At 43.3% G+C, this 27,375-nt stretch overlaps 2 protein-coding genes across 5 annotated transcripts in view; one reads left to right on the top strand and one right to left on the bottom strand.

Moving 5' to 3' along the window:
• Ggact (gamma-glutamylamine cyclotransferase) overlaps nucleotides 1-16,655 on the top strand; it is a 33,449-nt gene extending 16,794 nt beyond the window's left edge. For all 4 annotated transcript variants that reach the window (XM_028868280.2, XM_028868281.2, XM_028868283.2 and 1 more), the window contains 2 exons: nucleotides 596-651; nucleotides 14,442-16,655. In XM_028868280.2, the coding sequence (XP_028724113.1) occupies nucleotides 14,455-14,904 (450 nt within the window). In that variant the 5' untranslated portion in view covers nucleotides 596-651; nucleotides 14,442-14,454 and the 3' untranslated portion in view covers nucleotides 14,905-16,655. The remainder of the gene's footprint in view (nucleotides 1-595; nucleotides 652-14,441) is intronic.
• Pcca (propionyl-CoA carboxylase subunit alpha) overlaps nucleotides 16,547-27,375 on the bottom strand; it is a 359,306-nt gene continuing 348,477 nt past the window's right edge. Inside the window, exons 23-24 of the mRNA XM_028868277.2 lie at nucleotides 19,121-19,198; nucleotides 16,547-16,863 (exon numbers count right to left, since the gene is read on the bottom strand). Of these exons, the coding sequence (XP_028724110.1) occupies nucleotides 16,795-16,863; nucleotides 19,121-19,198 (147 nt within the window). The 3' untranslated portion in view covers nucleotides 16,547-16,794. The remainder of the gene's footprint in view (nucleotides 16,864-19,120; nucleotides 19,199-27,375) is intronic.

Below are 27,375 nucleotides of genomic sequence, written 5' to 3' on the forward strand. Positions count from 1 at the left end.
GATAGACATTATTCTAGGTTGTAACGAAGTTTGAGACAAAGGTTCTGCTTTGGGCTCTTCAATTCTAATCAGGGGCACCTCAGTCCTGACACTGTAGGCCTACCACCTGGTCTTTACTGTATCTGTGACATCATCATCCACAGAGACATTGCATAAAACTACTCAGTACAGGCTCTAGAGCTCCCAGCTAAACTGAAGCTGAACAGCCATGTGTGGCTGTCTAGACTGCATATGTGTGGTAAGACGAGGGAACTGGGCTTACTTCTATAGGACACATCTGTTAGAATGAAGACAGCAACATATGGCATAGACCCTACTTCCTCAGTGTTTGCAAACAGAAAGGCAGTCCTTCCCATAGACATAAAACCTTACCCATCCCCTGGCCAATGTCATGTGTCTACCCAGCCCCTTTTGTGCGTCTAGCTGCTCTTTGGGTCTTTAATTTATTCATTTTGACAAATAACCTCTTGCTCGTACAACAGTTCACTCTCAACTTGCTTCTCTGATTCAAAGTGAACATGAGTGCCTTAATCCTCTAATGGGAATTAATTGCTTGTTTCAGTACTTAACTCTGATCCTTTCTCAATCCCCACAGGGACAAGTTGCTTCCTGAAGGATCCGTGTGTACTGTTCAAAACACAATCAGAAAAGGTAATGATGTTTTTCTTATGAAAGAAGCCAGAAATGCAGAACATTCATTTTGCACTACATAAGTAGTGTTCTCAAACTGATTTTATATTAGAAAGAATTCATTAACCAAATGTTTGAGGAAAGGCTAGTCTCTCTTGCCTAGTTATCTTTTATAGAGATAAGCTATTGTTTTCTTTAGAAGAAAGTTGCTGATTTTCTACAGTTTAAAGAAGAAAACCACTGCCCACATCATGATTCCATGGTATAGTGACCCCTTCCTGAGACTGCTTCTTGGTTCTGAAACCACCACTTGATAAGACTTAAATCCCCCTCTCACCAAAACATTTACCATAACAGTCTCAGGAGCTTAGTTGAGAATCCTGCAGTAAGCATTTGGGGAAGGAAGAGCTGGGGTGGAGACTTGGGGAAATGAGAGGGAAGGGTCAGGGGAAAGAGGAATCCAAGGTCATTGCATGCTGGTCTGGCAGTCATTGCTCGGTAGAGAGTAATTCATTGGGAAACATGATGAACCCAATTTTTAACAAAAGCTCAGAGACTTGAAATAATAATCTCAAAAATCTACAGTTGTTGTGTGCAGGTCACAACCTGGCTCTGTGTCTTGAATGTCCACCTGTGGGTATCCTGTCTGATGCTCACTGGGGAGACTGGGTCTATACTGTGTCTGATGGAGCAGAACACTCATCCTTCAGTGTCATGGTTCAAGCTGACTTGGGGCTATCGACTTAACATTCACCAAGACAAACAGCCATTTTTGTTTTGTGCTTTCCACCCCTTATTATTAAACTAAGTTCTTGCATTTTTATACAGGACTAATTAAATCCAGTGTCATGGAAAGAACTAGCATTGCACAGTGTGGGGGAGGGGCAATTTGAAGACATAATTAGGCATTACTCCCAGGAAACATCCTTTTTCACAGTGGCCATCCCTAGGGGCCAGAAGCATCAGAGCAGGGTTCTCCTGTCCCTGCTAGGGACTATGAACTTTTCTTTTTTCTTCCCTCCCCCACTTCATGTGAGAACTCTCTGTTCAGATCCCAGTCCCATTTTTTGAATTGGTCATTTGTTTTGTTTTTTAACTCCTTTTTTTGAGTTCTTCATATATTAATGAATATTAATCCTCTGTTAGATATATAAGTGGCAAAGATTCTCTCCCATTCTGCAGGCTTCCTCTGTTGATTGTTTCTTTAGCTGAACAGAAGCTTTTTAATTTTATGAAGTCTCACTTGTCAGTTTTGGCCTTGATTCTTGGGCAGATAGAGTCTTACTCAGAAAGTACTTTCCTGCGCCTGTGTCATGAGGGGACTGCGTATGTTTTTTTCCAGCAGTTTTGATGTTTCCAGATTCACATTTCAGTCCTTGACCCATGTGGAGTTAGTTTTCATGCACGGTTATAGATGAGGGTCTAATTCATTCTTCTGCACGTGGACATTAGTTTTTCCAGCACCATTTGTAGAAGATGCTTTCTTTTCTCAAGTCTAAGGTTTTGGCATCTTTGTCAATTATTATATGACTGAAGTTACATATACTCACTCACTTTTGGGTCTTCAATTTTGTTCCATTGGTCTGTTTTTGTGCAAGTACCGTATTTTTATTACTATGGCTCTGCAATGTATCTTCAAATCTAAACTATTAATCCCTCCAGCATTGTTCTTTTTGCTGTGGATTATTTTGGCTGAGGTCTTTTGTAGTTTCATATGAATTGTAGGATTTCTCTTATTTCTGTAAATAATGCAATGGGAATTTTTATTGGGATTGCATTGAATCTGTAAATAGCTTTTGGTAAAATGGTCATTTTTACAACATTAATTCAAATTCATGAGCAAGGGATGTCTTTTCATTTTCTAGTGTCTTTATCTCTTTCTTCAGAGGTTTAAAGTGTTCATTGTAGAGGTTCTTCATTTCCTTAGTTAGGTTAATTCCTAGATATTTTAATTTCTTTGAGGCTATTGTGAATGGGAATGTGTCCATGATTTCTATGCGTGTTTGTTGTTGGTGTATAGAAAAATTATGTAAGTTGATTCTGTATCTTCTCACATTGCTGAATTTGTTTTTGTTTCTAGAAGTTTTCTGGTAGAATGTTGGGGATCTTGGAGGTATAGTATTAGTTCATCTGCAAATAGGGATAGTTTGACTTCTTTCCCCACTTGTATCCCTTTGGATTCCTTCTGTTTGTTCCCTTTTTGTTCCAGCCAGTACTTTGAGCAAATATTGAAACGAAGTGGAGATAGTGGACAGCCCTGTCCCATTTCTAACTTCAGTGAGATTGCTTCAAGCTTTTCTCCATTTAAGATGATGTTGCTGTGGGTTTCTCATATATAGCTTTTGTGTTGAGGTATATTACCTCTAGTCCTACATTCTCTAGGACTTCCGGGACATGGGAAAACTTCAGCTACAGACTTCTGTAATGAAGGTATGTTGGATTTTGTCAAGCCTTTTCTGCATCTGCTGAGGTGATCATGTGATTTTGTCTTTGAAGTCAACTTGTGTGGTTTGTTGCATGTGCTCACTGGGTATACTGAACTCATGTGCTCACTGGGTATGCTGAACTGTCCTATATTTCAGGGGAAGCCAAGTTGGTCATGGTGTATGGTCTTTTTTATATGTCTGTATTCATTTTACAAGTATTTTATCGAGCTTTTTAGCATCTATGTTCATCAGCTATATTGGCCTGTATTTTTCTTTGTTGAGTCTTTACCTGGTTCTGGTGTTAGAGTGATCAAAGGGTTTGGATTGGGAGTACTCCTCCTCCTGTTTTCTTTCCTTCTTCCTTTTTTTTTTCTTGAATAGTTTAAGGATTGGCTATAGGTCTTTTTTGAAAGTGGTAGAATTCTACTATGCATCGATCTGGTCCTGGACTTCTCTTAACTGGAAGGATATTTATTACTATTTCAATCCCCTAATTTGATATAGGTCTCTTTATGTTGTTGACTTCTTTATTTAATTTTGGTGATTTGGCTGAATCTAGAAATTCATCCATTTCTTCTAGGTTTTTCAGCCTAATGAAGTATAGGGTTTTTTTGATAAATATTTTTTTTAATTTTATTTTATAATTTAATGTCACATATCAGCCACGGATTCCCTTGTTCTCCCCCCTCCTGCCCCCCTGCCTTTCCCCCTGACCCATCCCCCATTCCCATCTCCTCCATGGAAAAGACTCCCCTGAGGATTGAGTTCAACCTGGTAGATTCAGTCCAGGCAGGTCCAGTCCCCCCCCTCCCAGGCTGAGCCAAGTGTCCCTGTATAAGCCCCAGGTTCCAAACAGCCAACACATGCACTGAGGACAGGACCCAGTCCCACTGCCTGGATGCCTCCCAAACAGATCAAGCTAATCAACTATCTCACTTATCCAGAGGGCCTGATCCAGTTGGGGGCTCCTCAGCTATTGGTTCATAGTTCATGTGTTTCCATTCGTTTGGCTATTTGTCCCTGTGCTTTATCCAACCTTGGTCTCAACAATTCTCGCTCATACAAACCCCCCCTTTCTCACCAATTGGACTCCTGGAGCTCCACCTGGGGCCTGGCGGTGGATCTCTGCATCTGGTTCCCTCAGTCATTGGATGAGGTTTCTAGCACGACAGTTAGGGTGTTTATCTTATCTCCAGAGTAGGTCAGTTCAGGCTATCTCTCAACCATTGCCAGTAGTCTATTGTGGAGGTATCTTTGTGGATTTCTGTGGACCTCTCTAGCACTTTGCTTCTTCCTATTCTCATGTGGTCATCATTTATCATGGTCTCTTATTCCTTGTTCTCCCCCTCTGTTCTTGATCCAGCTGGGATCTCCCGCTCCCCTAAGCTCTCTTTCCCTTGACGCTTGCCCTTTATTACCCCCACTCATGTCCAGGTTGTTCATGTAGATCTCATCCATTTTTTCTGTCATTGGGCGATCCCTGTGTCTTTCTTGGGGTCCTGTTTTCTAGGTAGCCTCCAAGGCTGTCCGCTCTCCCCATATTTATTCAATATAGTACTTAAAGTTTTAGCCAGAGCAATAAGACAACATAAGGAGATTAAGGGGATACAAATTGGAAAGGAAAAAGTCAAGCTTTCCCTATTTGCAGATGACATGATAGTATACTTCAGTGACCCCAAAGATTCAACCAAGGAACTGATACAGCTTGTAAACACCCTCAGCAACATAGCAGGATACAAGATCAACTCAAAAAAATCAGTAGGCCTCCTATATACAATTGACAAACAGGCTGAGAAGGAAATCAGAGATACATCACCTTTTATAATAGCCACAGATGATATAAAATACCTTGGGGTAACTCTAACTAAGCAAGGGAAGGACCTATATGACAAGAACTTTAAGTCCCTGAAAAAAAGAAATTGAAGAAGATGTCAGAAAATGGAAAGATCTCCCATGCTCATGGATAGGCAGGATTAACATAGTAAAAAATGTCAATCTTACCAAAGCAATCTACAGATTCAATGCAATCCCCATCAAAATACCAACACAATTCTTCACAGACCTGGAAAGAATAATACTCAACTTCATATGGAAAAACAAAAAACCCAGGATAGCCAAAAGAATCCTCTACAATAAAACCACCTCTGGAGGCATCACGATCCCTGACTTCAAGCTCTACTATAGAGCTACAGTAATAAAAACAGCTTGGTACTGGCATAAAAACCGACATGTGGACCAATATAATCGAACTGAAGACCCTGACATTAATCCGCACACCTATGAACATATAATTTTTGACAAAGAAGCCAAAAGTGTACAATGGAAAAAAGAAAGCATCTTCAACAAATGGTGCTGGCATAACTGGATATCAACGTGTAGAAGGCTGCAAATAGATCCATATCTGTCACTGTGCCCAAAACTTAAGTCAAAGTGGATTAAAGACCTCAACATAAATCCAGCTACTCTGAACCTGATAGAAGAGAAAGTAGGAAGTAGTCTTGAACACATTGGCACCGGAGATCACTTCCTAAATATAACACCAGTAGCACAGACACTGAGAGAAACAATCAATGGGACCTCTTGAAAATGAGAAGCTTTTGTAGAGCAAAGGATACGGTCAACAAGGCAAAGTGACAGCCTACAGAATGGGAAAAGGTCTTCCCCAACCCCACATCTGACAGGTTGATATCCAGAATATATAAAGAACTCAAGAACTTAGACATCAAAATGCCCAACAGTCCAATTAAGAAATGGGCTATAGAGCTAAACAGAGAATTCTCAACAGAGGAAGTTCAAATGGCTGAAAGACATTTAAGGAATTGCTCAACATCCCTAATCATCAGGGAAATGCAAATCAAAACGACTCTGAGATACCACCTTATGCCTGTCAGAATGGCTAAGATCAAAAACACTGAAGACAGCTTGTGCTGGAGAGAATGTGAAGCTAGGTGAACTCTCCTCCACTGCTGGTGGGAATGCAAGCTTGTACAACCACTTTTGAAATCAATATGGCGCTTTCTTAGAAAATTGGGAATCAATCTCCCCCAAGATCCAGCTATATACCCAAGGGATGCTCAATCATACCACAAGGGCACTTGCTCAGCTATGTTCATATCAGCATTGTTTGTAATGGCCAGAACCTGGAAACAACCTAGATGCCCTTCAACTGAAGAATGGATAAAGAAAATGTGGTACATATACACAATGGAATACTACTCAGCAGAGAAAAACAATGACATCATGAAGTTTGCAGGCAAATGGATGGATCTAGAAAAAATCATCCTGAGTGAGGTAACCCAGACTCAGAAAGACAAACATGGTATGTACTCACTCATAGGAGGATACTAGATGTAAAACAAAGAAGTATAGGTTTTTGTTTTTTTGGTTTTTCGAGACAAGGTTTCTCTGTAGCTTTGCGCCTTTCCTGGAGCTCACTTGGTAGCCTAGGCTGGCCTCGAACTCACAGAGACCCTCCTGGCTCTGCCTCCCGAGTGCTGGGATTAAAGGCGTGTGCCACCAACGCCCGGCTAGAAGTATAGGTGTTTTTTTTTTTTTATTTTTTTTATTTATATATATATATATTTATTTATTTATTTTACAATACCATTCAGTTCTACATATCAGTCACGGGATCCCCTATTCTCCCCCCTCCCCCCTCCTCTCCTCCCCCCCAGCCTACCCCCCATTCCCACCTCCGCCAGGGCAAAGCCTCCCCGAGGACTGCGATCAACCTGGTAGACTCAGTCCAGGCAGGTCCAGTCCCTTCCTCCCAGACTGAGCCAAGTGTCCCTGCATAAGCCCCAGGTTTCAAACAGCCAACTCATGCAATGAACACAGTCCTTGGTCCCACTGCCTAGATGCCTCCCTAACAGATCAAGCCAATCAACTGTCTCACCTATTCAGAGGGCCTGATCCAGCTGGGGGCCCTCAGCCTTTGGTTCATAGTTCATGTGTTTCCATTCATTTGGCTAATTTTTTTCAATAATTGAATAAAACTGAAATTTATTATAAGCCACAGTCGTCCTAGGGACCTCCATGCTATATATATAGCCTCTATGGTTCTATGGGTTGTGGTCTGATTGTTCTTTATTTTATATCTAGAATCCACCTATGAGTGAGTACATACCATAACTGTCTTTCTGGGTTTGGGTTACCTCACTCAGGATGATTTTTTCTAGTTCCATCCATTTGCCTGCAAATTTCATGCTTTCATTGTTTTTCTCTGCTGAGTAGTACTCCATTGTGTATATGTACCACATTTTTTTCATCCATTCTTCCGTTGATGGGCATCTAGGTTGTTTCCAGGTTCTGGCTATTACAAATAGTGCTGCTATGAACATAGCTGAGCATGTATCTTTATGGTATGAATCAGCATCCCTTGGGTATATGCCCAAGAGTGGGATGGCTGGGTCTTGAGGTAGTTCAATTCCTAATTTTCTGAGAGACCGCCATACTGATTTCCACAGTGGTTGTACAAGTTTACATTCCCACCAACAGTGGAGGAGTGTTCCCTTTGCTCCACATCCTCTCCAACATTGGTTGTCATTGGTGTTTTTGATCGTAGCCATTCTAACAGGTGTAAGGTGGTATCTCAGAGTCGTTTTGATTTGCATTTCTCTGATGATTAAGGATGTTGAGCATTTCTTTAAATGTCTTTCAGCCATTTGTAGTTCTTGTTTTGTGAATTCTCTGTTTAGCTCTTTAGCCCATTTTTTAATTGGACTGTTCAGTACTTTGATGTCTAGTTTCTTGAGTCCTTTATATATTGTGGAGATCAATCCTCTGTCAGATGTGGGGTTGGTGAAGATCTTTTCCCAATCTGTTGGCTGTCTTTTTGTCTTATTGACTGTGTCTTTTGCCCTGCAAAAGCTTCTCAGTTTCGAGAGGTCCCATTTATTAATTGTTGTGCTCAGGGTCTGTGCTGTTGGTGTTTTATTTAGGAAATGGTCTCCGGTGCCAATGCGTTCAAGAGTGCTTCCTATCTTTTTTTCTATTAAGTTTAGTGTAACTGGATTTATGTTTAGGTATTTGATCCACTTGGACTTGAGTTTTGTGCATGGTGACAGATATGGATCTATTTGTAATCTTTTACATATTGACATCCAGTTATGCCAGCACCATTTTTGAAGATACTTTCTTTGTTCCATTGTATAGTTTTGGCTCCTTTGTCAAAAACCAGGTGTTCATATGTGCATGGATTAATGTCAGGGTCTTCAATTCGATTCCATTGGTCTGTATGTCGGTTTTTATACCAGTACCAAGCTGTTTTTATTACTATAGCTCTATAGTAGAGTTTGAGGTCAGGGATGGTGATGCCTCCAAGGGTTGCTTTATCGTATAGGATTCTTTTGGCTATCCTGGGTCTTTTGTTTTTCCATATAAAGTTGAGTATTTTTCTTTCCAAGTCTGTGAAGAATTGTGTTGGTATTTTGATGGGGATTGCATTGAATCTGTAGATTGCTTTTGGTAAGATTGCCATTTTTACTATGTTAATCCTACCTATCCATGAGCATGGGAGATCCTTCCATTTTCTGATATCTTCTTCAATTTCTTTCTTTAGAGATTTAAAGTTCTTATCAAAAAGGTCTTTCACTTGTTTAGTTAGTGTTATCCCAAGGTATTTTTTATTATTTGTGGCTATTGTAAAGGGTGATGTTTCTCTGACTTCTTTCTCAGCCCTTTTATCATTTGTGTATAGGAGGGCTACTGATTTTTTTGAGTTGATCTTGTATCCTGCCACTTTACTGAAGGAGTTTATCAGCTGTAGGAGTTCCCTGGTAGAGTTTTTGGGGTCACTTATGTATACTATCATATCATCTGCAAATAGTGAAAGTTTGACTTCTTCCTTGCCAATTTGTATCCCTTTGATCTCCTTTTGTCGTCTTATTGCTCTAGCTAGAACTTCTAGTTCTATATTGAATAAATATGGGGAGAGTGGACAGCCTTGTCTTGTTCCTGAATTTAGTGGTATCGCTTTGAGTTTCTCTCCATTTAATTTGATGTTTGCTGTTGGCTTGCTATAAATTGCTTTTATTATGTTTAGAAATGTTCCTTGTATTCCTGATCTTTCTAAGACCTTTATCATGAAGGGGTGTTGGATTTTGTCAAAGGCTTTTTCAGCATCTAAGGAGATGATTATGTGTTTTTTTTTCTTTCAGTTTGTTTTTATGGTGTATTACATTGACTGATTTTCGTATGTTGAACCATCCTTGCATCCCTGGGATGAATCCTACTTGGTCGTGATGGATGATTGTTTTAGAAGTATAGGTTTTTAAAGTATTCCTTTATAATACTCTGAGTTTCTTTAGTGTCTGTAGTAATGTTTCCCTGTTCATTTCTGATTCTGTTAATTTGGATTCTTTATTTCTTTTGGTTAGTTGGGCCAAGGTTATGTACTTTGATTTGTCTTCTCAAAGAGCCAGCTCTTAGATTTGTTGATTCTTTGTATTGTTTTCTTTGTTTCTATTTCATTGGATTCTCCTTTTATTCTTGCCATGACTGAGTTTGGATTTGGTTTGTTCTTATTTTCCAACTTTTGTAGTTGCATCAACTAAGCCATTTATTTGTGCTCTTTTTGAATTATTTTGGGGGAGGTGGCGGAGAGACAAAGTTTCTACATAGCTCTGGCTGTTCTGGAACTTGCTACATATATCAGGCTGAGCTGGAACTCCGAGATCTACTCTGCCTCCAAAGTGCTTGGATGAAAGGCGTGTTCCACCATGCCTTTGATTTTAACATAGACACATATAGAAGCTATACATTTCCCTTGTAGGTGTGTTTTCAATGTTTTCCAGAGGTTTTGTTATATTTTCATTCTCATTTAGTTCCAGGAAATTGTTTATTTCTTTCTTGGTTTCTTCTTTGACCCATTCATTCATCATTCATTAATGAGTTTTTAATCTCCTTTAGTGTGTATACTGACTAGAGATTTGTTTGTTGTCAGTTTTAAGGTATTTTTGTTTTGTGTTTTTTTTTTATTTTTTATTTTTATTTATATTTATTTATTTATTTTTCCGAGACAGGGTTTCTCCGTATTGGTTTGGTGCCTGTCCTGGATCTCACTCTGAGGCCAGGCTGGCCTCAAACTCACAGAGATCAACCTAGCTCTGCCTCCTGAGTGCTGGGATTAAAGATGTGCGCCACCACCTCCTGGCTCAGTTTTAAGTTTTATTGCTTTGTGGTTAGATAGGGTACAAGGATTGATTTCAATCTTTTTGAATTTATAAAGGGTTTTTGTCCTAGAATGTGGTGCATTTTAGAAAAGCTTCCATGTGCTGTTAAGTAGAATGTATATTCTTTGGTGTTTGGGTGGAATATATATATATATATATATATATATATATATATATATATATATATATATATATATATATATATATATATATATAAAGTCCATTTGGTATATGATGTCAGTGTTAATTCTGATGTTTCACTGTTTTTGTTCAGATAACTTGTTTGAATGAGAATGGCCTCCCCAGAGGCTGATATATTTGAATGTTTGGTCCCTATTTGGGGAAAGATTAGGAGATATGGCCTTGTTGGAGCAGATGTATCATGGGGGGGGGGGGCTTTAAGGTATCAAAAGCCCACACCAGACACTCTCTGCCTCCAACTCGTAGATAAGATGTAAATTCTTCACTACTGCTCCAGCCAGTGCCTTGCCTACCTGCTTGCTACCATGCTTCCCCACAATGATGATTTTGAACTAACTCTCTGAAACTGAGCAAACCCCCAATTAAATGCTTTCTTTTATAAACTGCCTTGGCCATGGTGTCTCTTCATAGCAATAGAACAGTAACCAAGACTCCTGTCTATTGGAAAAATTGGTATATTGAAATCACTTACTATTAATGGGTTCATTAAATCTTTAAATCTCAGTAGTAGAAATGAAATTTTATGAAATTGGGCACCCCAGAATTTGTTGCCTATCTGTTTAATATGGTAATGTCATCTTAGCTAACTGCTCCCTTGATAAGGACGAAGTGTCCCGCTATCTCTTCTGATTAGCACGCTGTGTCAGGTATTAGGATAGTGACACCTGCTTGCTTCCAGGTCCAGTCTGTGTGGAGCACTTTTGTCCATCATTTGACTCTAACTCAGTGCCTATCTTTAAAGCTGAGTTGTCTTTCTTGTAGACAATAGATGGATTTTGTTTTTTGATCCATTCAGTCATTTTGTCTTTTGATTGGAGAATTGAGGCATTGATATTTAAAGTTATTATTGAAATGTGTGTGTTAATTGCAGTCATTGTGTTATTTTTAGTGTTGTGTTCTCATTGATAATTTGTGTTTTAATAATTGTGGCTTTCCATTTCTTTCCACAGTCTATCAGCTATGCTCATTCCTCTCTTCAGCCCAAAATATTGCTCCATTTTCTTTACATTTGGTTTGTTGAATATAATTTTAGGCTGCTTATATTGTGAAAAGTTTTTCTTTCTCCTTCAATTATGGCAGATAGTCTTGCTGTGTATATCAGTCTATGCTGGCCATCATGGTCTTTTAGGAAGTGGAATGCATTGCTTCAGGCTCTTCTGGCTTTCAACCTTTCTATTGAGAAATCGGCTGTTACTCTAATCGGTTTTTCTTCATTATATAACTTGGATTTTGTTTCTCTTGTAACTTCATTATACATTCTTTGTATGTGTATTTAGTGCTTTAACTATAATATGTTGTGGAGATTTCCTTTTCTGATCTTGTATATTTGGTGTTATGTATGCTTCTTGTATCTGTAGGGATGTGTCTTTCCTAGTTTGGGGAAGATTTCTTTATGATCTTTTTGAAGATCTGGTCTATGCCATTGACTTGGGAGTCTTCTTCCTCATCTGTGCCTATAATTCGAAGTTTTTTTTTTAAGGTGTCTCACATTCCCTGTATATTCCTTTGTGTTTTTAATTTTCCCCCCTTATTTCATCTAGATCCTCTATCTTTGATTCTTGATATGTTTTCTGTTCATTCACTCTACTTGTAAGGCTTTTTGAGTTTTCTAGTTGAGTTATCGGGTTTTACAATTCCATCTTCATTTCAGCTTCAATGTTTATATCTCCTAATTTAATTCCATTCTCAAAAGTCCTAGGTTGTCTTTGTCATTTCCATCAGCCTTATGTTTGGGCTTCACTCAGGCTTATTCTCTTTAGTTTCATTGAGCTGTTTGTATCTTCTTTAAATTTTTTGAATTCTTTGATGAAATTTATGATTGTCCTGGGTTCATGCTGGCAATCATTGGCAAACACTTCTATAGGACTGGCAGATTTTAGAGAGTAGATACTGGCTATCTTTCATATTGTTTGTAGTTTTGCAGTATCTGGGCACATGGACTTCTTTTGTTAGTTCTGAGTCTGATATGGACAGAGCAGGTTGGGGCAGAAGAGAGGACGTGTGGATGGATTGGGCCTAGAATTTGGAAATGGCTTCAGATGGACAGTTGGGGTGGGGGAGCTGAGCTAGTGTACAGGAATTGCCTCTTGGACCTAGCCTAGAGTATGGGGGTAGATCTGGCTGAGTGGAAAGGTTGAAAGTGTTATGGTAGGGACCTTTGGGTTATGTGGTATAAAGATAAAGGTAGGGTGGTTCCAGGCAGAACTGTAGGGATTGATTGCAGTGCAGGAGAAGGGGTGGCCAAACAGAACCTGGGTACTGGTAGATGTGGGACCTGGGCTAGACCTGGCAGATTGGGGAGGATCATGGTGATTCACCTGGCTATACCCTGGAGAAAGGTGTTGAAGCTCTAGCTGGGTGGAGGGGTTGGACATGGAGATGGAAAGCGAGGGACCTGTGGTTGGTGGCAAGGAGTGTGGTTCCTGACTGGAGAAAGGTCACAGTCAGGCAGGTGTGCCAGACTAGGACTTGGGCTAGGTCTGGTGGGTTGTGCAGAGGGTTCCTGGACAGGACAGGACAGGGAGGCTCATTGGGTTAGACTCGGGAGAAGCATGTGGGAGTGCTTGCTGGGCAGACAAGTTGGGATGTGCTGCAGAAAGGATCTGTGGATGGTAGCAGGTAGGGTGAGCCTGCACTAGACCCTCAACACTGTCTGTAAAATAGATCTATTGCTAATAACCTGAAAACAAACCTAATAGAGAAATGGGATAGGAGAGTTCGCTTGAATCCCCATCATAACTTTTCAGAAACCAAAGGGCCAGGGAATGTAAGAGCCTCATTTCAGGACACAAGAAGAGCTCAGGCATCCCAGCAAATCCCTAGCACACCTAAACCCCCTCAGGACAAGAGTCCCTCAATTCCCTTCCAGCCACACTGTTCACCAGGAGACAGAGGATTTGTCAGCCCTGAGGAGTCCAAGGAAAGGACAGCTCTAACACTGAAGTGGCTAGGGACATCCTGATGGCTTCCAGAAAAGGTGGGGCTGGGTTACCACTACAGAAACCTGAGCAGGAGGCCCATATGCAAAACAAAGCACACAGAGCAATTTTAAATTCCAACAACAACAAAACGATGCTAGAGAGGCACTCCTACTCCAGTGCCCTGTGTGCCTTAGTGGAATATGCACGGCTCCAGTGCAGAAGTCAGACGCACTGACAGAAACGGTGCCGGCTCATTCAGGAGGATGGCAGGTCAGGTGGAGAGAACATGTTGGGTATGAAATGGTAAATGCAGGCCTTTTTTCTATCCCAGCCCCACTCTGACCTCCTACGTGAGATGCTCAGGGGCTGTCTCCATATGTGGGCTGTGCTTGAGATCTTTGTGAGATCTGGATCAGCCTGCCCTGGTGGTACAGAGGGGCTGACATACCTCCTCTTCCCACCTTAGCATTGCTGTGGGTGCGTTTGCCAGGTGTACTGATATTCTAATGCCAGCTACTCAGAAAGCTGAGGCAGGAGGATCACTTGAGCTCTGAGTGCTTAGAACACATGGAAGATCTCCCTGCCATATACACACCATGGTGCTTAGTAAGTGTTCTTCCTTTAAGTCTTGGAGTCTAAGTTACACCCTTAGCTCAGATTTTGTCTCACTAGATAGCCTTGGCTGACCTAGGGCTTGCTATGCAGACCAGGCTGGTCTGGAACTCAGATTTACCTCCCTCCCAAGTGCTAGAGTTAAAGGTATGTGTCACACCACACCTTGCCTCCAGCCCAGATTTTTAAAGTCAGTGATATTTGCTTCTCTTTCTAGGTTCAAGATTGCAAACTCCAAGGCAGGATGGCCTAGTGCCTCTTTCAGTTTTTTTAAATAGCTAGAGAAAGCATTTCATAACATGAAGACAATATGAGCTTCTGTGTCCATAGGCGAGGTTTAACTAGGACATTGTGGCTTCTCTTCCTTCCACTCTGGGCCAGCAGAGTGGAGTGAATGTGGTGGTGTTGCCCCAAGTCTGGAGGATGCCCCGAGGGAGCTGCTCACCTGCTGACATGCCTACTTGCTCTCTCCTCCCTAGCATCCACAGCTAGATGGCCCACATCTTCGTGTATGGCACCCTGAAACGAGGCCAGCCCAACCACAAAGTCATGCTGGACCAGTCACATGGCTCAGCAGCCTTCCGAGGCCAGGGCTGCACAGTTGAGTCCTTCCCACTGGTGATTGCTGGCGAGCACAACATACCATGGCTGCTTCACCTGCCAGGCAAGGGCCACTGTGTGGCAGGTGAGATCTACAAGGTAGATGAACAGATGTTGCGTTTCCTGGATGACTTCGAAGGCTGCCCCAACATGTACCAGCGCACAGCCCTGCAGGTGCGGGTGCTTGAGTGGGAGGGTGCTAGTGGCCCTGGGGACAGCCTCCAGTGCTTCGTGTACAGTACGGCCACCTACGCACCTGAGTGGATACATCTCCCCTACCATAAAAGCTATGATTCCGAGGGCCCACATGGGCTACGCTACAACCCTCGGGAAAACAGGTGAGGGGCGAATGCCCCGGATGCTAACAGGATGGAAGGAGCCCAGTGGCTGCCTGGCATAAGCAGAGCTTTCCTGGCTTAACATCTGTCTATAAAACATGTTGACAAAAGGTCTCTTGACACAAATTTTGCACATACTCTGATGTTACTTACTATTGCTTGCTATTCAAGGAGCTCCTGAGTCTGCAGGTACTAGATGAGAAACACTCTGGGCTGAAGTCCCCTAAATGTCAGTTACAGAGCATCTGGTACTCCTTTTTTGATTTGCTTTGCTCTAACCTTAAGTCAGCATCTTCTGTGACTAAAGACCTGGCTGCAGTTAGATCTCAGAACCTAATGTATTGATTCCCACACCTTTAATCCCAGCACTCAGGAGGCAGAGCCAGGTGGATCTCTGTGAGTTCAAGGCCAGCCTGGTCTACAGAGCGAGATCCAGGACAGGCACCAAAACTACAGAGAAACGCTGTCTTGAAAAAGGGGAAAGAAAAATTGGTGGGAAATGCTGGTTTGGGGAGGCTCAATGGAAACCACCTTCGAGAAAAGCCTGCTGCACCCAGACTGTGTGCTCCATCACTCTTCCAGTTTCCAGATCACATACAAACTATTAAAACAGCCATTAAAACATAAGTATACTGTTGCTGTGTGGTCTTTCTGATGTACTTACTTGGTAGAAGGTGTTTTTCACTCTAATTCAGCAGAGTCAGGAGCAGTGGCTTGCTGGGAGACAGCTGAGACCTCAGACTTTGTTGTTGATGGGTGCCCCGCTCTCAGCAGCCCAGCCCATCTCTGCACCTGAAGGTGCAGCCCTTGGGGGTAGGCCTTTCAGAAGAACCAACACATTAGTAATTTGTTCCTTGGGCCTGACAGAAGGCTTTGCTTCCAAATACAAACAGCACTTAAAATAATGTTAGGAAGACACGAAGTACCAATTACCATCCACCTCCATCTGATAATCTGTCAGCGTAGATGCAAGTCGCACATGATTCTGCTTCTGCCTCCTAGTAAAGTAGAAAATGGATTCCAAGAATTGCAGCCCCAAATGCAGCTGCTGGCTGAGCACCCTGGTACTCCACTGAGAGCTCACTCACTCTTCAACATAATAGTGGACTGATCACTAACTGCTACTGGCACAGAAACACAACTTATTTTTAGCCCCTTTTTCTTAATTGGAAACTTGCTTCACAAAACAGAAAGGCAAAGATGGGTATCAGCTGATGGGCTGGCTGTCCTGCACACCACAGTGAAGGTGAGGACTCCTGGCCATAGGGAGAGAGGAAAAGGGACCTGGACAGCATGCTTGTCATTGGATCAATGAAGGCAGCACCCTGTGCCAGTCTACAGAACCCCAATGGTGATCCATCTCTTTTGTCATGCCATGTGACTTCTGTGTGGACCCACACAGAAGGGGGCATCCAGACCCTTCATCTCTGCTACCTGCTCTGAGGAATTTGTGAATAATGAGCCCTAGGAATCTGTCCTGAATGATGGAAGAAGGAAGGTAATCAGATTATAAAATTGGAAGCAGAGCTGGAATTTATATAAATTTTTAAAGGATCATAAGGAAATGCTAGTATTTACAGTCAATTGGCACAGCCTGTCGCCTCTGTGTATATTGTCTTCATTCAGAAAAAAAGGGCAAACTAATATTTAGACAAGTGCTTGGTTTTATTGATTTAATTTTGACACTAGGAAATCTCAGCAGAAGTACAAATCATATGTACAAGTATTTATATCAATAAAAATTTCCATTGGTGATTTTTTTGGCAGAATGTCAGTTTTGCTTCTTCTGGGGAATAAACACGATGCTGTAGAACCTGCACAGGAGCGCCCCTGTGAACGCTGGAGCAAACTGAGGGTAGAGAATAATGGAAACGCCAATGGGAGCACGGTGACGTCACTCCAGCTCCACCAGCAGGTCTCCTTCGCCAACTGTGTCGCCAGCTTTGCAGTGCACCGATCTCACCTGGAATTAAAACGGTTGGGGAAGAGTGGGAAACACGTGGACCAAGAGGGCAGTCACCCTAGTTTCTTTTGAGAAGTAAGTGGCCCTAGGCCCGAAAACGTAGACCATCTGCTCACATCTGTCTGTGTAAGGGAAGCAGAGTGCGGGGGTATTCCTACAGAAGCCTGTGCTGAACTCCTCGGCCTGTCACTCAGCCCAGTTAATTCTCGAGAAGGCAAGCTGTGGACTGCTCCCAGGCCGCTGATATGTCCATGCTGGTGACTGACACATTCCATCCCGGCCTCATCCTATGGTTTTGAGACTAGAATGTGTATTTAGTGTCATGGTAAAAACCAAACAGCTACACAACAATCCAAACAGGTACCAATAGAAAGGAGAGATCGTTTAGCCTGACCATTTCCCTCCTTTTGAAAGAAATTTAATAATTCGATGCCCTACTACAGCTGAGTGGCACAGAATGTGGAACTGTTTTATTCTTCTGATTTCTCCTGAACACAATCCTGTCTTGCTTCTCCAGGTTTGTGTTCAGATTTAAAAGGAGCAGGCAGAAGACTGGAGTGCATAAGAGGTCATCATTTCCCTACTTGGCAATGGTTGCTGAAGCCATGAACAAACAGTGTGCTTGACCTAACTGGCCATATTGGCATTAAGCAAATAAAAATGCTAGGAACTGTCCAGGTTGCTGCATAGGCCTGTGCCCTGTCCCTCCACTGTGAGAAGGGGGGACAGGCTCTTCTCTTAAACTCAAGCCCAGAGTTCCTAAGGCCAGTATAAAGCTATGTAAAGCAGTGTAAATACTCAAAGGCCTTGATGGGCAGAGGCTATCTATAGTGAAGTGGATGGTGATATGTAGTACGTGTTTAATTGATAGCACATTGACTAGGCTGTAGAAGATCCACATTGTAACTGTTTCCACCCTGACCTTTCCAGGCATGAACTACTAGCTCCAGACCCAGCCAGGGGCACTCCTTTTTCTTACCAGGTTGAACTCCAGAGCCTGTGGACCAGGGCTGGAATGAATAGGAGGGACCTGTGCTAGCTAGGTCTTGTTAAAGCAGACTTGCCCCAACAGCACTCCTTCAAGCAGTTCTGGGCTAAGGACGAGGTAGCAGCCAGGCTGCTCCTGGGGTTCTCCCAAAACAGCGAGCAAATCAGCTCACTGGGCCCCATGTTTCCTCAGAAATTAAGGCCATTCTGAGTCAGCACCTCAGCACAGGGCCCTTGGCCTGATTACACACCCGTTCTTGGTCCCCATGACAAGGCCAAGTTCTCACCATGACATCAGTACACTGTTTGCAAAGAACAAGTAAAATGAGTTTTACATGAACCAAAGCTCAAATTTTTTTGTGCCCATATTTCTGGAAGCTTATGATTTAACTGTTAAGACCCCACAGGCCCATGGACACTGCCTAGCTCTAGCCTGGGGCCACTGAATCTGCAGGGGGCCTTGTAATTTCCCCATGAGGAGCAGGTAGGATAATTCTAGGCCGCCTTCTGAGAATCCATCTCATTGTCTTTTGGGATAACAGACCACAAGACAGAAGCTGAGTGATGCAGACTTGATTGTGACTGACATCTCTCTGAACCCAATGTCCCCAAAGTGTGGCTATGGTGCAGGCCACAGCATAGGACACAGCCAGCCTCTGCTGCTGTCTTCACCTCTCAATCATTCTATAGATACTGAAAGAGGACATATTCTGCGTGTGCATCTTTTTATCACAAGAACAGCAAAGCCACTGCTTTTCTGTTTTCTTCAAGTTTTATTCTTAGCTATGTTAGTGCTGACCCCTTTCTCTGTTTCTGCCTGAATCGTTAAGCCCCTCACATGCACATGGGGCTTCAGCTCCTCCATCTACAACTGAATTGGTCCCTTCCAGGAGAAATTAGCTTGAAGAGTTACATTAATTTTTGCACTCTGTAAAACCATTTCCTGCTGAGTCACCTAAGTCTCAGATAACTAACTGCCTCCGAGACAGATGTAAACATTAAAAATTAAAAACCCTTTCATCCAAAGACATTAATGTGGAGAACAATTGTGCTTTGACTACCTGAACATAACACATGGACCCCCTTCTTGGAAAGCCACCTCTCCAGGAGGCAGGCAGACACTGACAGAGTGGAGCCCCCGAGTCCTAGTATCCGCCCCAGGAAAGGGACAGGTGGCAGAGATCACCTTGACATTCTGTTGAAGGAGACCATGTCTCAAAGGTGGAGAAGGTCCTCCACTACAGGCTAGATCAGGAGCTTGGGGACATACCTTGCCCATTTTCCCAGCTGTCATACTGTTCTGCATTTTCATAGCTTCAATCACACAGATTTCCTGACCTTCTGCTACCTGGAAAATAGGTTAAAAATAGATATTTTAAGAACATTCTAATTTTGTAGTAACATCTAAGAGTGAAGCCATTAAATTACTTGTCAAATGTACTGATTGGTCATGGAAACACCCGCAACTTCTGCTGGCTCCCACTACAGTCCATCTGAGGAGACAGTAGAGAAAGACCATTTACTCTGTTGACAAGTTCTCATTAGAAAAGCCTGTACTGGAAGATCACAAGTGCAGCATATGGGGCCTCCCCTAGGGCCCTAGGAGTCAGCCAGAGATGCTACAAAACCAGTGCTTCCACCTCCCGGCCATGTCTGCAACAGGCCGATACCTAAGGACCAAGGGACTCAGTGCTTGTCTGGGTTTGCTAGACAAGGAGTATGGCTACCAAAGGGTAAAGCTTTCTTTACAGGTTGATAAAAATGTTCTGCTATTGACTGTGGTGATTACACAGCTATGCATAAACATCACCAGCAACTTGTCTGCTTTAAAGAGATGATGCATACCACAAAGGAATCAGAATTCAGTAATCTCTTACCCACAGGTGCACCTTTGCCTTTATCCTGGGAGCTGAAGACAACAGCCTAGCATTAGGGCCAACAGGACTGCTGTCCACCTACAAGAAATGCAAGTACTAACACTTATACCAAGTCCTTGCAAGAAGGCCTAAGTGCTCCGCAGGTGCTCGTTCAAGCCCATGTTCTGATGCTTGGCTTTCCTCTGCCCGGTAGGGAGATCCAGGCGGAGCAGGCACATACCTACAGAGTTAATCTGGGACGTCCATCCAGGAGTCGACTGTGACCAAAAGCCATGTTACTTATTCCCTTTTCTCTGGCCTTAATGATCTGGGCCAGGAGTTCTTTCTCTGTTTTATGGAAAAGGGTCTCTTGCCCTATGAAGTGGTGGGCTGAAGGCTCCACAGAGTACTACTGGGTATGCTGGCTGGGGCTCCTGGACAGCCACAGTACTATGGCTGTGCTGGCCAATGCCGCAGAAGGACCTGGAGAATGTTCTTTCCTGCCATCCCCAAATGATCTCCAAGTCCCCTCCTGGCTCCCTGTGTGGCACAAGCTGTCTTTCTGGCAGTGTGAGTACTGAAGGCCTGTGCATTCTTTCCTCTGCTGTTCAGGTGGTGGGCTGTGTTTTTCTGGCACGGGAATATAGGAAGAAAGGAGATGCCAAGACTTTGGTGCTGGCACGGAGGAGAGCCACTGCTGACAAGCAGGCTTCGAGCACAGTGCTCACTGCCGCTTTTGATTCATTTCACCTGGCATCTGCAGTGCAGGCACCAAGAAGCAGTACCTCCAAAGGGCTGTTCTTCAGAGTGTGGGGGACAGGAGAAGGCCGCGCCAAGATGACGCAGATGCCCCGGCCGGAGGTGTCAATACAGTTGCTCCTTCGTGCCGTCATGTTAGAGCCGTTTCTCTCTCCTCAGAGAAGGGCAGGTGTCACCGAGGCACACAGGAAAGGCCTATGGGCCCAGCTATGGCCAGAGCAGCACTGAGAGCTTATCCAGCAGCCAGGCTGAGATGTCCCTGACCCTGGCCTGCAGGTAACAGCACAGATGGCTCCTTAGGACACCTTGAAATTCTTTCCAAAATTAGGAATCAAATCTCTACCTCTGGGCTCTGGTCACTGTTTCCTGTCAGAGGGACAAGTCTTCACCATGGTATTTATGTGGTAGCTTTCCACATACCCACCTGCCCTGGCTTCCTCTGTGAGCAGCTGAGAGCCCAGGGTTGGCGCAGAGTCTCCTCGCCCTATCCCATCAGCTTCCTCATGGATGGGCTCGCCTCACTCTGCTCGGCCAGCAGCTGTATTACCTATCACTGCTCATTTCCTCTTACCACACTGCTCACGATCTGCTGGCCAGACAGAAGCAGTCCCCTGACCCGTCCTCAACACACACACACACACACACACACACACACACACACACACACACACCCCAGTGTCATACAGTCTTCTGTAAGAAGCCTGGAGGTCTCCAGGGGTCATGGTCAGGGGCCAACAATACCCACTGAACATTAAGGGACAGCTTCACCACGCCACAGCTCCCTCCCCACAAGACCTGACACTCTTGGGGCTAGAGCCTGGGGGCAGAAAGATTTGGGCCAGTTTAGGATACCTTGCCACCATGATCATCCTCCCTAGATGGCTCTGGATGCTTGTAAGTGTGAGTGCAAGACTAGGTCCCAAATTATTTAATCTGATCAGAAATGAGAAGTCTCAGAGCTGACAAAGCCCCTGCCCCCACACCCCAATTGCAAAGCTGGTAATTTGATGAAAAACAAGCTTCTGACGGGAAGGGAACCTGCCTTTAGCCCCACTCTCACCCAGCAGCAATTATAGAATTGAATCACAGAATTAGACCTGGGCCCTCCATCCATTTCCCCCCACCCCCACACACTTCTTAGTTCCCCTCACTGCTGGTCTCCTTGTATCAGTTAGCTGTGACAAGAAACCCATGTCTTCCTCTTCTAGCTTGCTTTCTCCTCTCAGCCATGTTTAGAGGCCATTATCTTGAGGCAGCTGTAGGAAAATGTCCCTTGGTGCCTTACAAAACGGTGATATGTTTGGTTCAGCTGGATTAATGCTATACACAAGCATGCAAACGCAAGTATAAAAAGAGTTACCCAGACAAGCTTGATCTAATTTCAACTTATTTCATCTCTTGGAAACCAATGTACTACAAACACATAAAAGGGAAAAAAAATGCAGTCTCCAGGCTGTGACTATCACTGCTCCTAGCCAGGCTCCAGTTCTCACCAAGAGGAAGCCTCCCTGCCTGTGCTGTCCACACCTGCAGAACATGGAGCACACACCCACTGCAGCAACTTCTGAACTGCCTGCAGGCCTGAGAAGCCTGAGCAGAGCTGGGCAGTCCCCATCACAGTACCTGTAGCTGGGCCAGCCCTGCAGCATGGCTGCACACACACTTCTCTAACATTTCTGTGCGTCATCTGATCAAGACTTACAGATTATGACAGGTGTATCCAGAGTTGGGCTTACTAAATGGTCACAAGCCTCGCAAGTCTTCCTGATAAACGCAGTCGGCCTGATGTACTTCTTGGCTGTCTAATTGGTGCAAAGTTTGGAGACCTGAATTCCATGGCTTTCATCCGGCTTATTGCATCCTCTCCTCTGACACAGGGTCAAGGTTCACATTCGAATCAGATTATTAGAGCAGCCCTCATTAAGTGGGAGCCAGGCTTGCCCCAAACGAGTAAGCTTGTGAGAGAACTCAGTCCATTTACTCAGCAGATTTTCACATGTTTAGGGGCCTGAATGTCACCCAGCATTGCTTTGTGCTGAGGAGTTTCAGACATCTCCAGCTGATGATTAATTGTGAGTGATGGGAAATAAAATCCAGCGAAGCCAGCTGCTTGCCATGGTCGGCAAAATGACTCTAATGGAGAGAGGCTGCCAATTTTCCAGTTTTACTGGCAAGTCTTCCAAGTGTAATTAAGGGAAGTTATAAATGATATGGAAATCTATCAAGTTCCATTTATTTTCAGAGGACTCCTTTCCCAGGGGACTTTTATCTTGAAGCTTATAGTATGCTTTGTTGTGCTAATGATTTAGGCCACATCTTGGTTCTGATTAAAGCCCCCAATCTCCTTCTACCAAGACCCCTTCACTCCTTCCACAAAGATTAAAAGATACAAAACCTTCTCCAGCACATGCCCCCTCTCAGAAAACACACTCTGACTGGGACCCACATGGCAATGTATCGTTCGAACTGCAAACTGCCATCACCCCTAAGAAAGCTCAAAGAAAGTACAGGGTGGGGATGAGAAGGAGGGATCTCTGCCAAACATAAAAGGAAGCCCCTCAAAGTGGAGCCTCGAAAGCTGTGCTTGCGAACAGACATTCACAGAGGTGCTGTAGCCCACTAATGTTATTTGATTTGGAATAAAAGCATGAAAATGATGGCAAAGGCCTAAAATTGGAGAAGTAAAGGATGACTGCACAGTGCTCCATTTCTCAATTTCATCCTTCAGAGCCACAAAATGGGGGTGATACAGTGACTGGATGAGCTTTACAGTAACAGCTGTGGTCTTCCCACACAAGGGAGGCCCTTCTAATGGGCTGAGGTCTGTTTGCAACAGACGGGGAGGAACAAAACAAGGTTCCCTATTAAGGGTGCATGGTCATATTTCTGAGGGAGAAAATCGTTATGGGAGTTGGGTTTCCTTTAAGATGGTCCCTACCCTCTTTTGTCATCCAAACCCAAGGCTGTGTTAAAAGTGCTATTGCTTAAAATGCAGGCCAGAAGATGCAAATGGCGTCCAGTTTGTGCCCACCCTCCCCCCAGAAACCCACTCTCCAGCAACTGTAAAGAATGCAGAGGAAACTGTGCCAGTGGCATATGGCTTTCTACTGTGCTAAACATTCATACAAAAGACAGGTTCATCAGTCATTGGAGTATCTGGATAAAAAATTAGCTCCTGATGGATGGTATTTTGAGCTTACCTGCTGCTAGTACATTACCAGAGAAACACGGGTTTTGAAACCCACATGACATTAGAAACTGCAGACCATGAAACACGACCCATGCAGGAGCACATAATGCACGGCAGATTATACAAAATAATAAATAAGCTATTTAAACCCTCTGCCTAAAATTGGGCCCGCTGCAAGGAACCCCGGGTCACTTCTACGCAGGCCAATTAATGCACAGCATCTGCTGTATAGAAGCAGGGCACGAAGCACTTCCGAATGATTCCGGCAATTAAAAGAAAACTGTTTCCTGCCTGTTCAGACAGCAACTGTTTCCCTGCAAGAGTGAGCACCAAATCGGTGCGCAGCTGAAAAATTCAGGCCCCTTTTGGGGAAGAGGCACGGGGGAGGGGGGTGGTGAACCTTTATGGAAAAGAGCCTTCTTTTGTTGTTCTGTGTTCTATGTTTTTCTGCCAAGTGAGACAGAAGGCTCGGAGGGCTTATGGGCCCACTGCAGTCTCCCCTTCTGCTGTGCTGGTCCCCCCAAAACCAGGGATCCACATCAAACCTCCTAAGTGTAGCACACAAGTGAACCCCCCCCCATTTCACATTTAAGGGCTTACCACTTAGAATACAGGTGTGTAACACATTAAGTCCCTGAGGTCTAAAGGAGGCAGCCTCAGTTTACAAAAAGGTAGGCTAGAATCTGATTATTCCAACTTCCTTTAACTGGGCTGCTAAATATGCCCTGATCCTTCCTGGAGGAGGATGTGTATCTCATGGAAAGAGAGACGGGACCCCAGGAGATTGCCCTATCTGAGCAAGTATGGGACTGGCTCAAATTACCAAGAAGATGGGCAGTGGACAGAATTGCTGGCCCTCATCTGGAGGCACTCCTGCCCAGTTCACTCAGTCTGAAGGGTAAAGGACAGGGGGAGGCCACATGTTTAGCATGCCTGAGGGCTCTAGGACTCAAGCCTGTGGTGTCTGCACGGTGTTGCCCCTGGCTTGGCCCTCACACCCCTTAGAACTGTGCAGTGGGAATGTGTGTGGGGTGGGGGGAGTGCTCAGGAAGGAATCCAGATCGCAGCCAATGTAAATGAAGTCCAGGTTTTGTAAAAATTCCTTAAAATGAAGAAAAACATGACTCCCTACTGCCCTCTAACTTAGCTCATACTGACAGCCAACGCCTATAGTTACAAAGAGAAAAAGTTGAAACTGGCATGTTTTACAGACCCTGCAAGAGGCCAATCTGATGTGTTACCTTTGTGAATTCAGTAGGTTGTTTTAAAGGACTCAATGATGTATAACCACTTCTCTCTCAGCAGTGTGTGTGTGTGTGTGTGTGTGTGTGTGTGTGTGTGTGTGTGTATTCAAAAGAAAAGGTATCATCTTGAATCTTGGTAAGGTTGAGAATGGTCATCCTTAAAAACACTACAAAGATAACAGGTGTTCTCCTCCCAGGAAGACCATTCCTTGAAAAATAAACTCATTACCAAGCGTGCACAAGACTTTTATAAAGACTGACCATCAAAACATTTTTTCTTATGCTGATAATTTACATTATATTAAATTACAAAAATAAAAAACTCCAAATGTCAGCCAAAACAAAAACTATCCCTAAACATTTCAAAAAAAAAAAATGTTATGTGGAAAAATGATTGAAAGGCCAAGTTGAGGAGAATCCTTACCTCTGAAGAAGATGAGGCAGGAATTAGATTGTAGAGGGGTCATGGGGCAACTTCATGGTATGTACACTTTATTGCTAGTAAAATCTGAAGCAAATATGGTTAAGGTGAGCAGAGAGCACACAGGTGCTTGGGAGATGATTCTCCCAACTTTCTGGATGCTTCCTGATTTAGAGGCTTACAGGTGTTTCTGAGTGTGTGACTCTGTGTCTGTGCTGATACAGTCTGCAGTTTGGGTGCAAAACTGGCTTCCCATCAAACTGCTTAAACAGTCTCTGCTATAAAATATGTAAATTAATTATTGCCATCATTTTCTGATTGTAAATCAGGGCATGCCTGGCTCATCTGCCAGAGAAAGGCAGTAATGAATGCTGGGCTGCAAGAGGCACCAGTGTGCAATGCCAGACACACAGGTATCCAGAGGCCCAACCTAACCCTCGTCGTCTAGAATGACTAAATGCTCTGGAGTTTTCAAAGCTGGTTCTTTGAGCAGTGAAAAAGAAGTCTCTTGCCAAGTTCATGTGCTCCTTTCCCAAGATTAGCTGCAGGCTCAACTACATGAGCTTTGGAGACAACAGGAGGCTGCAACTGAAGCTCTGCAGTGGAGCACCTGTGTGTCCCGTCTCCTGGTCACACCTCTGCCAAGGTACCCCCCCCCCCCCAAGCACATAGAAGGAAGAAAAGGCTGGTGAAACTTTGTGGCTTTATTACTGCTTTCATTTTCTGCCCAAGGCATTGTCCAAGAAAACAACAGTCCCAAAACCCAACTGCCTTTCTGCTACATGCCAGTTTAGGGACCAGGTGGGGTGGCCTCATCTTGGGCCCATAATAATTGGCTGACTTGCAAATGTAAACAGGCTTTGGAGCAAGAAGTCAGAAATGGGCACTTACGTCGCAGTTTTATCTCTTGATGTTGAAAACTCATAAGTCAGAAATGTAAAACTGTCTTCTGGGTTGTGTCTCCCTAATTTCTGATGCAGTAAGGGGAATTCTTTCTGATGTAGATTTTAGGTGAGTGCTGAATCTGAATATAGCTTAAAAGAATCTTAATTAAAAGCAATATTTAAAAAAATCTTATCTTGGGTTGGCTCTTTTTTGAAAATTAGCTTTTCTTTTGTCTTATTTCAAAAGGCTAAAGAAACAAATATGCTCATAAGGGCTTTATTTATTCTTTAAGGACAAAGGGAAATACCATGCAGCAAATGTGGCAACTTAGTCTAACGTTATCTGGTGGCAGACGTGTACTGCACCAACATGCTCAAGGAACTTTAAATATTTTTGTTAAAGATAAAAGATTTTTTTAAAAAAATCAAGTCATAATAACATTTTATAAAAGTATTACAGTCTATGACTAGCATTATATCAATAAAAAATGGAAATGAAATAATGGTCACTATAAAAATACTTCCAGAAGGTAGATAGAAAAATCATTCTATTAGTTGTCTCTTGAATTAAATTTATGATTTGTTTCCAACTTACATCCCTTCTACATACATTAAAGACCCTACCCTATTACCTTGTGGAAAGTGACTGGCTGCTGCATCTAATGTTAAATAGATTGAAGCATCAGGAACTCTTGCCGAGTGGATCCTAAGGGAGTATTTTGAATAAAATTCGACTCCAGTGTTTAGGGCAAGGGAAGTATTTCAAATGAAGCGGTTCTCAGACTTTCCTACAGCAAGCCCTGTGAAGGTATTATCTCTTCTATACAATCACCCAAATCCTTCTTTTTCAGGTTTTAAAACACTCTTCAAATTGTATAGTTTTTAAAAAGCAGTTGAAATTTGTTACTTAGAATTTCATATGATACCTCTGCAAAAGAAACCCACTGTTCTGTTATAAAGTCTTATTAAAAGATCAGTAAATTATGAACAAAACTGCAAAGAAAAACAAGAGTGCTTGCCTAGCCTTAGTTATTTTTCCTGAAAACACACAGAAATGATTGGTTTTTTGTAGTTCATCAAGGACCCAAAGAAAGGGATAAAAAGACATGTATGTTACACCTGGCCAGCCACGTACACACACAGACACAGCATTTGTAAAGAAGGTGAACTC

The sequence above is a fragment of the Peromyscus leucopus genome, chromosome 9 (genome assembly GCF_004664715.2).
Source record: "Peromyscus leucopus breed LL Stock chromosome 9, UCI_PerLeu_2.1, whole genome shotgun sequence".
Taxonomy (NCBI): domain Eukaryota; kingdom Metazoa; phylum Chordata; class Mammalia; order Rodentia; family Cricetidae; genus Peromyscus; species Peromyscus leucopus.